Here is a 15713-nt window from a genome sequence, read left to right on the forward strand (position 1 = left end):
TTAATTAATCATGGTTATACTCTGTCAACGCCAAGATTCTTCAAATCTACACAACCACTGCCGTCCCAACCCCGAAACCCGAATCCGCCACTCGACTTTAGCCGTTCGTTCAAGCCTCCAAGCTGGTAATCTCATCAACCTTCTTAGCGCTTGCGCTCGTCGTGTCAAATTCATACCCGAGCCACTCCTTGGCCAGCCTTCGGGCTAGTTCGAGCCCGACCACACGCTCGCCCATACAGAGAACCTGGGCATTGTTGCTCAGCACGCTTCGCTCCACGCTGAAACTGTCGTGGGCGGTAACTGCTCGGATTCCCTTGACCTTGTTGGCAGCAATTGCGACTCCCAAACCGGTTCCACAGATGAGTAGTGCGCGGTCGGCCTTGCCCTCGGCGACAATTCGGGCGGCAGCCGCTGCTCGTAGGGGATAGGCCGTTTTGTCGCTGGACTCTTTGGAGCCGACATCGATGACCTCTGCGACCCGGCTGTCGGATTCGAAATCGCGCTTGATAGCGTCCTTGTAGGAAACTCCAGCTTCCTGTGGCCCTCTTTCTCAGCTTGCGTCTTTATCTTTGGTGGTTCTGTGCTTGTGCCGATGACTATAGTTCACTTACATCACAGCCCATGACGATCCTCCATGTTGGTGACATTGTGGTTTTGAGCTTGCTGCCAACTAGGTGAAGTAATGAAGCAAAAATGGAACAACGGGGAGGAGAATCGAAAGACAACCAGTCAAATTATTTCGTTCCAAGAAAGAGCAATAGTCGCAGAACTCGACAGGAAAAAGGGAAACAAATCCGTCTTCATGAGAAACTCCCCCACCCCCAATCGCCACTATGCCCCGCCGCCGTCCGGCTTCACAAGCATGTCTTCAATTCCCCATGTGTCACTGCAACGTCAATGGACCCTGGCTGAGCCAGCTCAGACTTAGCTTCTACTGAAGAAAGCGTCCTGAAACGGTCTGGACAACTGCATTCGTGGTGGATTGTCACGTCTAAGCCGTGGGGTGGCGATGGCGGGTTTCCAAAATAGGAAATCCGACGCTATTAGTCCTGGAGACGGGTCGCGAACTACGAGAAGTTTGAATGTCATGAGAACATCATGAGGGGCAGAATATGCGGGGACTTGTAGAGACATATCAAACTATGGATATCGTTTGCGGGAGCCGTGCACGAACGCGGGACTAGTCGGTGATAGTAATCGACCATATACGACGGTACGATGGAACGGTATGAAGCCCGTTCTAGCAAGCGCCGCCAGGGACAGGGAATTCGCATTATCCTGATTCAAACAAACTCCGAAACGCGAAAGAGCTCCCTGGTCTCTTTATCAGCTTGATTTTGCCCGAGATTCCTTGTCCAGACGGTCAATCTCTTTGCATTTGGTAGTCAATTGCATACTGAAGCTACCATCATGTCCAAACGACACCTCTTCAACTCGCCTGAGGGCCTTGTTAACAAGGCACTGAAGGGAGTTATTGCGTACAATCCGAGCCTTAGTTTGGATGAAACCAACAGAGTCGTGTATGATTCTTCATACGACAAGTCCAAAGTCTGCATCGTCAGCGGCGGCGGTTCGGGGCATGAGCCAGCATGGACCGGCTATGTTGGCACCAACATGCTCACAGCTTCCGTCCAGGGAGACATCTTTGCCAGTCCTAGCACGAAGCAGATTCTAGCTGCGGTGGAAGCTGTGCCAAGTGACAAGGGCACTATCCTTGTCATCACCAATTACACAGGCGACTGTCTACATTTTGGCCTCGCCAACGAGAAGGCCAATGCTGGTGGACACAACTGTCGCATGATTGTTTGCGGCGACGATGTATCCGTCGGAAAGAAAGGCAGCATGGTTGGACGCAGAGGCCTAGCAGGCCAAATTGGTGTGCTCAAGGTTATGGGCGGTGCTGCTGGAGCTGGGGGATCGCTCGACGACGTCTACGATCTCGGCGTCGCCTTTTCGCAGCAGATCGTGTCCATTGCGGCAACTCTGGACCATTGCCACGTTCCCGGCCGAACTGAGCACGGCATGCTTCATGACGATGAAGTTGAAATCGGGACTGGCCCCCATAACGAGCCCGGCTATAAGAAGCTTTCTCCGCCCCCATCGCCGTCCGAGCTGATCAAGCAAGTCTTGACGCACTGTCTTGATGAGAGCGACCCGGAGCGTGGCTATGTCAAGTTTTCCCCTGGTGATGAGGTCATGCTTCTCGTCAGCAACTTTGGGGGCATGTCGCATCTCGAAATGGGAGCTCTGGTGGACGAGTTACTAGAGCAGCTGCAGCGCGATTGGAACATTGAGCCGGTTCGCATTTGCGCCGGCTTTCTCGAAACGTCTCTCAATGCCCCGGCCTTTTCCGTCTCCGTCATTAACGCCACTGCCGCGTCAAAGAACTGCAGATACTCGGTTGAGGACATCAAGGGGTTCTTTGACGCCAGAACCGACACGCACTGGGAGTCAATGGCAGGCTCTCAGGTGAAGCGGCGCAGCCGCAAGGCGCAGCTCGTCCATGCTCCCAAGGAAGCTTCCAAGACCGTAGACGAAAGCCGCGACTTGAAGCTAGATCCGACCGTTCTCGAAAACATGCTACGAAATGCGTGCACACAGCTTATAGAGGCCGAACCTGACCTGACCAAGTGGGACACGGTAATGGGAGATGGGGATTGTGGCGAGACTCTCAAGACTGGAGCCACCAGCTTGATGGCGGCACTCGATGGCGGCTTAGCAAAGTCGGGCTCAGTCGTCAAGGTCTTGGTGGAACTGGAGGACATTGTCGAAGGGAAGATGGGTGGCACATTGGGGGGGATCCTGGGTATATTCTTTGTGTCACTACGATCCGCAGTGGAAAACAACATCAGCATCGCCGGAACCCAAGGTCCTGTTGCTCTTTGGGCAAAGGCTGTGTCTACTGCCCTCGGTAGTCTGCGAAGATATACCCCCGCCAAGATTGGTGACCGCACCGTTATGGACACCTTGATTCCCTTTGCCGACACGATGGGCAAGTCTGGTTTCAACGACGGCGTTCAGGCAGCTGTCGACGGGGCCGAAGCTACAAAGAAGATGAGGCCTCGATTGGGAAGAGCAACTTATGTAGGTGCTGGTTCGGGGGATGGCCAGGAACTGCCTCCCGACCCGGGTGCTTGGGGTGCCATGGTTGCTATCCGGGGATTGCAGAAGGTTGCTTCAGGTTGAAAAGGGATGACAAAAACACACAAGAGAGTGTTGTTTGTTTTCATGTGTACCTCATAGTTACTGCAAGCCTTGCTATCCCTTTTCTAAACTAATGTATTTTATCCCCTAGTTCGGCTACAGCCCTGTCATATCGAGTTGATATGCAAGTGTCTCTTATACGTCTGTACACTCTTTTTTAGTTGCGAACCCATATGCGGGGTTTGTTGCGCCCTTTTTATCACCACATTGGACAAGTGTGTTGTAGCTGTCTGCCTCACTTCAGTTCCTGCAGTAACTATCTAGGTATTTGAAAAGACCAAAGTTCCGGCGCCGACGAAGGGCCGTTCTTGTTATTCGTGGGAAGTCAATGGACCCATTCTGTATCATGTCTCGGCCTCGGCCATCTGAGCAGGTTCTCGCCGCTTTTGGCGTTCAATCCCAGATGACATCACTGTCCGGGGGAGGTTACGTGTGTTACTCTGACGGCAAAATTGTTCTCAGGCCATCCGATGTCGATGAAGAATCCCAATGGATCGGAAACACACTCTTCTCTCTCTCAATACTAAAGCCATCATCATTGACTTATCGTGTCCCCGGACCAATAGCGAGTATTCAAAATTGCACCAAGTATGTTGTTGACGGCTGAACGACGCTTTCTGTGTTGCCAGGCCAAAATGAGCTACCAGTTCGATTCGCAGACACTTTTCGGGTCGGCCAGGCTTTTCGTGACTAGGGCGAAAAGCCCGAAAGTCGCCAATGTCAACAAGGAGGTCCTGGCTGTATTTGATGAGGCGTCAAAAAAGTACGAGAAGCTGGCTAGACCGCTACCGGCTGATCTTACTTCCCAGCTGATCCACGGAGACCTCATGGGGAACATTCTTTTGGTGATGAAGAAGGAGGGCCACCTGGAGTTATTGACATGACATTCTACTAGAGGCCGGCTGCGTATGCGGAAGCAATCGTGGTTGCCGATGGCTTAGCTTGGTATAAACAAGGCCGAGCGCTTATCGAGTTGTATGGACCAGGCGAAACAAGACTCCAGCTTTGGTACGAGCTTTGCACTGGCGGTATTTGAACTTTTCGATCGGCTCCATCATGGATTGGGCTCGGGTCATCATATCAAAGGTGGATTTTACCGGCGCTGTTCGCTCGTTGAGAGAGGTCGTCGAGGATAAGTTCCACTGATGCGATTTGGACAACTGCCAAGTTTTACTTGGTGTATTGAACATCAGGGAGCTATTCTTTCTTGGACTGGCCCATCAAAGTACTCTTCAAGTAGTAGGAAGCACGTGAATAGGACATGGCAGAACATGATTGATAACATGGCCATATGCGTTGCAGGCGTACCTTGAGCCTGAAACCACAACAGCATATCGACTGAAACAGGAGACTGAATTCTTCTCCTCCCACCAATTCAACGCCCTTAATGTTCGAGGAGTAGTCTACCGGGATGGTGTTCCACGTCTTCATTGACCCTGAATCAAACCCTACCTTGAACCTCCCAATCTGAAGCCCATCTTTCGTCTTCACATCGTTTACAACTTCGGTTATATGGCTTCTTTCAGACGAGGATCAGGTTTATCCCCGCTAATTCAAGATGCGGCGCGGAAGTATTCCAAAGCTCGTGAAATATCGTACCGCCATCACGTCGGATAAAGTAAGCGAAGAAAGTTCTCGTCCGCCGGTTCACTAGTCGTAAGTCGCTTTAATCAATGACGCTTGAGAAGACATTCTTCTGCTGACATTTGGGCAGTTGTAACTTGCTCCCCGTCACCGATTCTCTTTTCGCACTCGAAAAGGCCCTCGAAGACGTTGATTGTCGTCGCAAAAGGAGCAGGTAGAGCTTTAGAGCCTTCAGCTCTCTGGCAATCACAGCCGCCATCTTCGTGTCGCCGAGAGAGAGACGGTCCACGATATCAGACACATCGACTCCAAAGTACGCGCCATTGGCAACTGACTGGCCGTTGGAGCACTCCTCAACTTCTACCTCCCCAAAGGGGCTGGTTGTCTTAATCCCACCTCGCGTTTTTGTCCAGGCAGAATTTTGAATGTAGGCCGAATTCGCAAAGTTGGCTGAGAGACAGATAGGTAGCAGCCCAAGGCTGGGCTGGCTGCCATTCCTCTCTTGCTGTATCTGGCGGGACGAAGCACCCAGCAGCCCATCGTCCATCCTCCTCTTGGCTAGAAAGGAGCTCCCTCTCCCCATTCTTCATGTTCGACTTTTCTTCTTACTGGAAGCCAATCTGTTTCCGGCAGATCAAGCCGATTCCGCATGACTTGCCACTGTATGGCAACATCTGACTTGAGGAGACGACAAGATGCAACTGAAACCTTGTTTTCTGGTGTCAGTTGGGCTCTCTGCTACCTACAGTCAGTTTATATTGGCGCCTCGAGATGTCGCTTCAGAAGATGGTCGCAGTGTGAAGACCATTTAAGCTACCTTGAAGTTTCGCAGATGTACGCGGGGTTGAATTATCACCATGGAACAAGCAGTAAAAAGAAAAGCTAGCAAGGAGCCATACTCGAATATGAACGTGAATGTGAAGAGCCTGCTTATTCTGGTAGTATTCTCTAGTTATCGAGAGGACGGAATGCATCGTGTATCTCCAAAGTGGCCTATTAGTGACAGGAAACCTCTGTTTGCTGCCCTTGGACAAATAACTTGCAGCTTTACACTCATGTTGGAACTGTGTTTACAGTGACGTCGCCCTATTTCATTGGCGGATTCTCGTGCATTTTCCTCGCGGATATGCGAGGCGTGCACATGATTCAAGATTGTTTTCGCCTGATTCTACTACAGAGTCCCAAATAGGACCGATTGCACCGTTTGTTATTGCTTCTTTCTAGTTCAATTTTCCTTTTGCCGGCCTGCTAGTAGGGAGATTGAGATTCGGCTCAGCCCAGAACGCATACCAGCCACTCAATTTCTGATCCAAAACTCCCGCCGCCGCCTCGCACGCAGGAAGCGCGGGGAAAATAAGTCGCGACGGCAGTCTAAGACACAAAAAAAAGTCTTGCTCCAGACGGACCTTCTGGAAAGCCCCCAAGGTTTGACCGCCCCGTGCTGTTGAGACAGCAAAGTACGAGCTTCGCCGGGCATATCACCGACTTTTGCCATTGGGCACCAGGCAGCAGTTTAGCAAGGAACAAGATTCACAGACACTCACGCCATCCCCGGGTGGTCTGAGCCCCTAGTAACCACATGTACGTATGTACTGTCTCAAGGGAATATGTACTTTCTGTGTGACGGTGCTGCGGTCCGCCCCGCTGGCGCCGGGACCGTTCTGGGGAAAAATTGGGATGACAGGTAGACGAGACTTGGACGAACCATTCACTGGCTGTTTTGTTGGTTTTGTGATGCGGGCTGTTGTCTGAGACAATGCATTCCGCATGTGCCAAAGAGGCCATGACATGCTAGTTAGCCTTCCTGGTGTGTGCACAGAGTGCAGAGACGCTGTCTTACGTACCTTGCAAAAGCAACTAGGACTTTGAGCGCAAGATCGTCTTTTTCCGGTGGACGGAAAAGGTCTCAGAGGGGCAGGGGCAACAGGTCACAGGCCATGCAAGAGATGTTTGTCGAGGAAGCCCAGCTTTCATGTAGCTTTCCTACTCGTCGAGATCCGAGGGCATTGTGACAGCGACCGGGCGCAAATCGTGGCTTGGATTTGGATAAGGATTATTTCAAAGCGGACCAAGCAAATTATATGTGCCCATGCGCAGTATTATTAACTAGTCCACTGTCAGTCCTTGCTTTCGTACCAAGGACGGAGTGCTGCACATACATATTGTGTAAGCCAGCCCGGAGTTCAGATACACACACATATTATACGGAGCATGTATGTATGTGTATGTGTGTGTACGGAATATGTACACACACACCCCCCCGGCCGGTTCTGGGAGCCAACAGCCTCAACTGAGGGGGTCTGGATCGACCTTGCAGCATTGAGATGAGCCCGTTCGAGTAACCGCACTGCCGGGAAATGATGAAGAATACAAAATCTGACTTCGCCGGCTAGTCTACCGAGAAACAGAGCGCCAATCAGCCATCTGTCGTGACCAGCGGGTAGTTTGGGCCAACGTTGAGCTCCGTGACGTCGAGAGCATACTCAAGGCCATCAAGCATCATCTGTGCATGATAGCACATACTTGGCATGCTTGGTGGACATGGAAGGCACCATTCCGACGCCGTACTCCCTCTCCACGCCCGTACGGAGTACAATATGTGCGTATGTATACCGGAGGCCAGCCCTGGCAACAAACCCCAGCCCAGGAGGCCAGCCCCAACTGCAGCATCTGCTCCCCTCCCCCCATTCACTATCACAGGTGAGGGAATGACAAATCCCTCAGTTGTTTTTCATTTTCCATCACCTGCCATCCAGCCGACAGAGCTAACGTGCCACCCGAGCCTCTTCGGCCTCGCGCTTCCATTGGAGCCGGCACTGTTGTCGAGTGCCCGTCAAGTAAGCATGGTCATGTGTGTGACAAGCCCAGCAGCATTTGGGTTCCATCGACGACGATAAACAAGACGGTAAAGTGACAGGGACCACCAGTATGGTAATCAAGGCCAGAAAAGTCCTCCCTACTCTATCTGTATTGTGACATTTCCCTCCCATCCCGTAGTTCCTCATGAAGCATATTCGCCTTCGGCCGAGACAACGACATCGATTCGCGAAAGGGCCAACTGTCTAAACCCAAAACATCAAGCTTTTTTCATCAGGGGTGAACCGTTCTGGGGGAGTTCGGCACGGTGAAGCAAAACCATCTGCGACCTGGTCTCGACATTCTGTGCCGTCTCCTCTGCCGTCTCCTCTGCCAGACCCCCAAGGCCAACTGCCAATCTTTGCCTTTTATAGGGCCATAAGCTAGATCGTTTTGGGCCGTCCATGCATGAAAAAGTGCAACGACACAACTAATATGTCGAGTGTCCGTCTGCATTGAGTAGCAACCTAGCTCAGCCACAACACCAACAACCGCTTTCGGCTGCCCATCTTGAATGCAAAGAGAAAAAGACTCACACCAACCACAGATCGGGTGGGCTTCGGTGTGATAACGTCCTTGTTATTGCATAGATTATTATGCTTCTTGGGCGCCAAATGTCACCTATTGGCTTTGTTTTCTTCTTTGCTACAGGCCGCCTCTTTCCAACGAGCAGAAGAGCAGGCATGTTCAAGTCAGACGGACAAGACGCCGAGGAACTAGTAGTCAGCCGCCGTCGCAATAATATGCACGGTGCTTATCGCCTCGCATCTGACCAGGGATCATCCCAGCACTCTGGTTTGGCTCGAGATTCACTAAAAATGGCGATTGCACCCAGATGTACGGAGTAGACATACATGGACGCTCTGCAGCCAGCAAGGGTGTAGCGATATGGAATTCGGCCGATAATGTCGTTGAGGAATTGCTTCTGCCTGGATGCGCTCATATTGACGTACGTCGCCGTCAACAACTTTCTATTGTCGACGAATTGTTGGTTGATCCATGACATTATTGCTGTACCCAATGACAATCCGGAGGGTGGTTCAATAATAACATGGCAGCATTTTTCTGAGCCATTAATGACGCCCGTTCATAGCTGTTGGTATCTATTGTTAGAACCTCGTACTTGATGTGTCTTGTGCATGACATGACCTCGAGTAGAAACTACCCTAGAGGGTGTTCGTTGGTACTCGGGAGCTGTTCCAACTTCCAAGCACCAATTGCTGTTCCTGTACGTGATCTTGCTTATTATGCCTTACCACATGAACAACTAGTAATTTCATGATAATGTACCTACCTAGGTACGCAGCACATGGCCCGCAACAGCAAAGAGGCACCTCAGAATCAGCACGCAACAGGAATTATCGGCCGAATGACCCGGCGGTGCCGTTCTTCCGGATGAATTTCATCCTTCAAGGCAAGCTCAGAAGCCATTATGCCATTTTAGTCGATAAGATAGCAATCCAGTACGATTGTCAATATCCTTGTAATTTGGGATAATCCCCGCCCAAAACATGTCCGAATGACCCAAACATGCGACCGTATTCAGCTTTATCAAATTGGGAATTGGTTTCCTATTTCGTTCATCGACGGAGGACCAAGTCAGCGGCAGTTGGCCTAGTTGGGACGCCGGAAACTGACAGACGAACCTAGAGTACCGCATGTACGAACACATGCATGGCTAGCCAGCTGTGGAGGAAATACGGAGTACCTGGTACTCATCAGGCCGACTGGGCCGTGTTGTGAACAACTGCTTGCCTGGTCGGTCCAAAGGTATTGTCAAGGCTAGGCAGGTGTGGATTCCGCGCACAAGAGAACTGCGGTGTGAGCTGAAGAAGTCGTAAAACCAGCCAGCCACGGCTTTGGTCTGTCGTCGTTTGATTGGGGCGTCGGGTGGAATGGGAAAGAAGAGGGCTGGTCCGCGTGAGATTGCTTGCTTTTGTGACCTGTCGGAATTGTCGCGGGAGCAACGAAGCACACTGCAGAACCCGGCCTCCATAGCACGGTGATAAAGTGATAAGGTCGATGGTGGTGGATGACGATGAAATTTCGTGCCGTCATGGAACGCCCTCAGAACTGACAGAACTGTGAGTCCCAGCCCCAGACTGACAGGGTCAATTGGTCGCCTTCCGGTGAGATGCATTTGAGATTTGGTATTTGTTGCTCTCAATTTCGCTCAGGCGCCTCAAGGCCAATGCGCCCAGGAAAAAGCACTGCTGGCTTGGGGCCAAAAAGCCACACCTGTGACGCCCAGACTAGTGCTACAAGGGCTGTGAGCCTTTCGCCGTCCGGTTCAATCTCGAGGCAGATCTCTCCCACTGCATCAGGAACAGCAAGCTTAGCGAAGTCGCCGATATATCGTATGGAATTACTTCGTATTGAAGACGGTGAGGTACGAAGGGACCAGGGTGCCCAGATAGATATCTCTTCTGTTCGTACATGTAATTGGAGGCCTAAGAAGGCTCAAAGTCTAAGATGGCCTGTAACCGATCCAGGGCGCAATAAGCCATGTCAGCATTAATGCGCCGGTTCGGATTTTGCTTCTTATTGTCTGCTGTTACTGCTTTTGTTGGGAGCCTCCTCGGGTCCTTGCTAGATGATATTGCGTCAGCTACCTTGGAGTTCCTGCACCGGCCGTGCCCTCACCTGCAACCCCGAACAAGCAAGAATGCCAGAATATGTACGTATAATTAATTCTTGATGGGGAGATTGGTGGTGTTACTCTCGGTGATGAACAGGCTGCAGTCTATTTCAGTAGACAATCCCATACAAAGAGGAATATGCATTACGGGTCTCTGAGTTGTACCTCGATGTGGCAACTACGTCGCTCTTCTCGGCTCGTCGTTGATATAATCAACGAGGCTGTAAATAGTGCCCTCTGCCTGCCTGTCCACGGCCGAAGCCGATTAAACGAAAGTAGCTCTCTTGCTCACCTCCGAACTACGCATACGCCCTCCAGGTTTTTCTCTTGGCGTCCCAGTGTGCCACCTGCCTTCTTCAAAATGTGGCACATTATCATGCTCAGGCGCCGGAGAGATAGAGAAATGCGAAAAGGCCCAATAATCACGTTTCTAAGAGATATTTAGTGGCACAGATTAGCATTCCTTCGTGAAACAGGTACGTGATCCAACGGGCAGAAGTACAGTTGCGTGATCTGACACCTCGCCCCTGATGTGTCTTAAACTTTACCACGCGTTCTGTCAAGTACATCGCCACAAAGAAGCAGAAACACTCCGTACTCTCGATTTGATCGACAGATCACTATATCTTCCTTCTCTCACGCGCCTTATTTGGGTGACATTATGCAGAAGCTTACGATCCCTAGGACAGTTCGTTAACTGTGGTCGTGGCTTTGTAAGGAACCTACGTCACTTCCTGTTAGCATTTAGGTGCCGACGACCGATGATCTACTCTCCAATTGACGGAAATCTTTGGTACCCAATGTTTCACGACTTGGTGCCATTATGGATTGGTGCAGCATCTCATACCGCTAGGGACATCCAGATATGGCCAGCAGACAAGGTGAATGGTCTCACAAATCGACGCCAGATCGTGCTTGATTCTCAGACATAGATCTGCCTTCTGTTAAAACTCAGCAAAGAGGCAGTAAGCAAGCGGTGAAGGAATCTCTTGCATGGGACATGTCTCACAGGGGCAAGCTGCGCTTGAACGGGTTGCTGTCTCTGCGAGATCAACATGACAGGGACCATGGCACTGCCGCTTAATAAAAGTCGGGTTTCCAACGATCATCGACTTACGGCTCTGCCATCTGATTTCTTCTATACAATCCGGATAGAAGGTCTTAGCAGCATAGAAACTTTGGCATCTGCACATATTAGCCCCGTATTCTTGAACTCCTTGCCGCTGCGCTGCTTGCTTCGGCTCCAAGAGAGGGGGCACTCTACTAGAAGTCGTCCGCCCCTCAAGATTGCAGCTGATACATGCCAAAAGATGACAACGATGGAATAAAAGGCGCATTCATCGACGGTCTTGTTGATCCTTTTCGGCTTCTCAGTTTGAAACAGTTGTTATGAAACTAGAGGTGGATTTCGGAGCCTTACAGGGTTTTCTTGATATTAAGTGCAATGGTCCTTGGCGGTGTTGACAGTTGATCGGCCTCTGTGAAATCAGTTTCACAACCAGTTATTGCTTATATCTTCATTCGACAGTAATTCGCCTTGCATTTGGTTAAATGTCATCTCCAGGGCTATGGCTGGTATTTCGCGATTGTAGAGTCAAGCCGTCGACATAGCAAGAGTCAAGAGAAGAGTGGTCTTGAGAATTTGCCCCTACCCATGAGTTTCACAGTAGCACCGAATAGGCGACATGCTTGCTATCCAAGAGGCAATTCTGGTCCACACATACTTAAGCACGTCCAACTTTAAACGGTGTTATGGCGCATTTGTCGTCTATGCCAAATGCCCACCCTTGCGGCAACCCGTCTCCAAATCGCTAATTGCTGACTCTCACGACAGGACCGCCTCCAAAGGAACCAAATTTTGTAGCTTGGTTGATGCCCCCATGTGTCGTACTCAAGTCAACATGTGAGGTCTACTTCAAAGAAGGCTAGGTGTCTTGGGCCTGAAAAAGTGAGGTATTACACTTTCATGTCGTGGTATGACGGGTGGCAAAATCATTGGTAACCACTCGCATGTTCATATGAAGGCGGTAGTGTGACGAAGCACCAGCCACCGGGACTCGGCAAGCTGGCCAATTCAAAACCACTGCCATACCAGACGGGAGCGCAGGCTTTGCGCTGATGGCCATATCAACCCAAAGGACAAAGGGGGCTTCTGGAGCTGACAGCCCCTGAGATTGTTCTCATGTGCTCTGTACGGAGTATTGCAATCAGTATTGCATAAATGGACATAGTAACACCGAGTCTGCTGTGACAACGTGCGCATCATGCGTGGTCTCTTGGTGTCTTCAGAATGACCCAACGTACCGGTTCGCCTAGTTGGAAGCATACGAACCTCCGGGTACGTGCACGTCTGCTGCCAACCAACATAGATAGGTTACACCAGCCCATGTGTACATGCCCTACATCATCGAGTGGTTCGCGCTTCCATGCTATGTCAAACACGCTGTGCCAAAAACAGCTCGGGCCACTGCACCACTTGAACAAACATACATACATTGGCCCAAGTCAGATAAACTTGATACAAATCCGATCAACCAAGTTCGTAAATTTTGTTTGCGGTGATGTGGCGGTGGCTCTTGGGGGGGGTTGGAGGATTCAACCCCACACGAATGCAAATGCAGTGAGCGATGCTTGCTTTGGAGCGCGTGGTTCAGCGCCTTGGGATAGTAATCTCGGCCAAATATAATGGTTTTAGTATCACAAGATCCGCCCGGAAGGTTTGTGCATGTCAACATGACCCTTGAAAGCGCAAAGCGCAGTGTTCTCCCTGTCTCTCCCTATTGCGCAGTATTATTAGGTGTTGTGCCTCCCTTGCCTCAACGCTCAGTCCGGGCTGCGTTAGCGGGCGTGGCGACGCTTGTACCTTGCATATGAGCCAATTCAGCTGCCTCGTGCGCCTTCCGTCCAACAGAAGGTTATTGTTGTGTTGTTCTCCTTCGAGCCTAGCCATCTTCTGTGATATGAGTGAACTCGATAGACCTTCCCACCCGTGATAAAGCTTCGGTTGCGTACAACAATGGCTATGGCTCCAATATACAACAGCGCTTATCACGGCCTTTGCTGGTGCGAACGGTAATGTTACCTCAGTATTGGTACCACATCCCGTAGCTTAGCCTGAGGCCATTAAAGTTGGTCGGAAATACTAAGTCTTTTGCTTCGTGTGCCAAGTGCTGCAATTGACGACGCGGCTGTGGCAGACGAGGTGAACCAGAGAACTGTGTTGGTACTAGATCCCCAGGGTGTGCCCCTGCTCGGCCGGTAGCTAAATCACCAAGACGCCTCCAAATACACCCTTGCAGCGTCCCCTGAAAACGATCGTCGCTACTCCGTACGAAGCTCCAGGTTGTTTGCGGTGAGTGACCTCTCATCTAGCATTAGGCAACCCATTGTTTTGTTTGCTCCGGCTTGTCCGTTCGGCTAAGCAAAAGAAAAGAACTTGCTGGCCAGGAATCAAGCCTGAGAAGTGTGAGTGAACGAGAAAACAAGTTAGAGGTAGAGTGTACTCTAGAAGCGGTTTATGTCACCGCTTGAAAAATATGTCGCCGTCGCTGCATTTGGGTTCCAGCGATGGCACTTCTTGGTGAATGGTAGGATGTGTGTTTACAGTACCCCGTACGGAAATTCTCGGCCGATAAAGCATCCGCTGCCCTGTCGATCTTAGCTTGAAGTGAAGACGAAGTTTGTGCCATTCACGATGGCTTAGCGTAGACGGTGCAAGAATGTTGCAGTAACTGGGAAAGGTTAATCCGCGGTAGTTGGGTTGGAGAGTCTGGGTCGCACCTGCCGTGACAACCCTTGCCTGCTTCCATATTCCGTTATCCGCCCGCTGTGCGAAACTCGAGGCTCCAAGGCCACCAGGCAACAACATGAATGAATGGTCTCTACGGGTCGGTGATTTCGACTCGGCTAATATGCACTCTTCATTGTGGTACTACTGGCAAAGAGCTGCATCAACCTTGTACATGCAGTTGCAAGCCGTTCACCTAGTATCTCGCACGATCTCCACACCAGCTAATCAACAGCCGAACCACACAGGCGAATTGTGGCTGGTCACCCCTGGACTAGTCTTCGCCCTGGTCTTTGATGATCGGTTGCGTCACCAGCGGCCGCACAGCGCTTGGTCGTCAATCAGGGAGGATGCCCTGGTCCGTATTGTTGGTACTGAAAGTCTGCGTCTACTAACGGCAGATGGTGGAACAACAGAGACGATGAGCCCCTTGGATAGGCCCCTTTCACTCCAAGGCAATGACTGAGCCTTGCCATGAGCTCGGCTACCACCCCAATGCCGCAGGCCCGCGTACGACGACTACTGGGTTTCTTTGGTACTTCACGCCGCGAATGCAAATGCGTGTGCCCATGTTCTGTTGCGCTGCGCTTTGTACGAGGCTATTCGGTCGGTCGGTCCTCGATTCTACCATATAAGTTCGTTATAGAACGTTAAATACTCTTCCAACGTATTCCCGTATCGCCTGCCAAATCTGAGTCTGAGAGTTTCTTTTCGCGATTCCCAGCCTATGGTCCTATTTGGAATAGATTTCCTTGAGGACACCATCGATGACGACCAAATAATCCTGATCCGCTTCATTTCAGCCACACGAACCTATACCTAACTTAGTATTGTGCATGGGAAAAAGTAAAGTAGGATAGTGGCACACTAACGCATGTCAACAAATTAATTGATTACGTCTGGTGCCAAAGCAGTAAGTACAAGTTGACAAACAAGAAAAATCAAGTTCAAGCAGTGCAAAGTCGCGGAAGCGGCAGCACGGTCAGTGATCCCTGAAAGCATGCCAACTACAATGCTGATCAAGACAAAAGTCTGTAGAGCGATTCCATTACATGGGAATACAGCTTGATAGGCCGTTGGGGAAAGCACTTTAAAGAATATTAAAGGAATGTTTCTCGAAAGCAAGAAGATTGAGGTAAGACAAACCTCAAAGCCTTGCGCCAAAAAGTACTCTCCTCCCAGGCTGATAGATTCTGCAGTTTGGTTAGCATACCATTCTGCTTCAAGGCCAACACCGTTGGTGTCCCGTACCTTGCGTTGGCGTCAGCGCCAACACCCACTCTGTCGGTCTGTTGAGACATTGCCACGGCATGGTAAGTCCATTCTACATATTGGTCTTCGGCGGCACGGAGGAAGCCATTATTCTGCACGGAAATGCACCATGCCTTCGTTGCATTCGTGGAGAAACGGGTACAATTTTCTTTGCGTTAGCAAATCAATACGGATGTTTGTCGGGATTTTATTGAACGACGAGCCATTTGCGGGGACACTTTTTATTAGGACACGCTCGGTGTTAAAAAAACGGTTGACGGATCTATCCCCGACGCGTATGCGCATTGGCCACAGCTTACCCCGCCAGTCCGGTGTTCCAATGGTTGAATGCGGTCTACGGGCAGGGGATTGGGTGCCACTCAAGCATCACTT

At 50.7% G+C, this 15713-nt stretch overlaps 4 protein-coding genes across 4 annotated transcripts; 2 read left to right on the plus strand and 2 right to left on the minus strand.

Moving 5' to 3' along the window:
• Positions 1-109: 109 nt before the first annotated feature.
• On the minus strand, positions 110-1739 carry DERI1_1 (D-erythrulose-4-phosphate isomerase 1; the record flags this gene model as incomplete). Its single annotated transcript, XM_007809333.2, has 2 exons — positions 612-1739; positions 110-535 (listed from the first exon to the last, which is right to left on the minus strand). Exons 1-2 carry the CDS (start codon positions 645-647, stop codon positions 110-112), a joined length of 462 nt encoding a protein of 153 aa, XP_007807524.2. The 5' UTR covers positions 648-1739.
• Positions 1411-3186, plus strand: J3458_004465 (uncharacterized protein; the record flags this gene model as incomplete). The annotated part of the gene is made up of 1 exon (XM_007809332.2): positions 1411-3186. The coding sequence occupies one exon, from the start codon at positions 1411-1413 to the stop codon at positions 3184-3186; it is 1776 nt and encodes a 591-aa protein (XP_007807523.2).
• A 653-nt stretch (positions 3187-3839) lies between these two features.
• J3458_004466 (uncharacterized protein) lies at positions 3840-4088 on the plus strand (the record flags this gene model as incomplete). The annotated part of the gene is made up of 1 exon (XM_066118231.1): positions 3840-4088. One exon carries the CDS (start codon positions 3840-3842, stop codon positions 4086-4088), a length of 249 nt encoding a protein of 82 aa, XP_065976831.1.
• Positions 4089-14541: 10453 nt separating this feature from the next.
• J3458_004467 (uncharacterized protein) lies at positions 14542-15502 on the minus strand. Its single transcript, XM_066118232.1, has 3 exons — positions 15321-15502; positions 14942-15262; positions 14542-14882 (listed from the first exon to the last, which is right to left on the minus strand). Exons 1-2 carry the CDS (start codon positions 15379-15381, stop codon positions 14955-14957), a joined length of 369 nt encoding a protein of 122 aa, XP_065976832.1. The 5' UTR covers positions 15382-15502; the 3' UTR covers positions 14542-14882; positions 14942-14954.
• Between the last annotated feature and the right edge of the window lie 211 nt (positions 15503-15713).

Source organism: Metarhizium acridum, assembly GCF_019434415.1.
Source record: "Metarhizium acridum strain ARSEF 324 chromosome Unknown scaffold_29, whole genome shotgun sequence".
Classification (NCBI taxonomy): domain Eukaryota; kingdom Fungi; phylum Ascomycota; class Sordariomycetes; order Hypocreales; family Clavicipitaceae; genus Metarhizium; species Metarhizium acridum.

Coding starts and splice junctions, on each gene's coding strand:
- J3458_004467 (XM_066118232.1), bottom strand. CDS start 15,381: ATGCCGTGGCAATGTCTCAACAGACCGACAGAGTGGGTGTTGGCGCTG. Junction 15,263..15,320: donor GGCGCTGACGCCAACGCAAG/GTACGGGACACC, acceptor ACCAAACTGCAG/AATCTATCAGCCTGGGAGGA.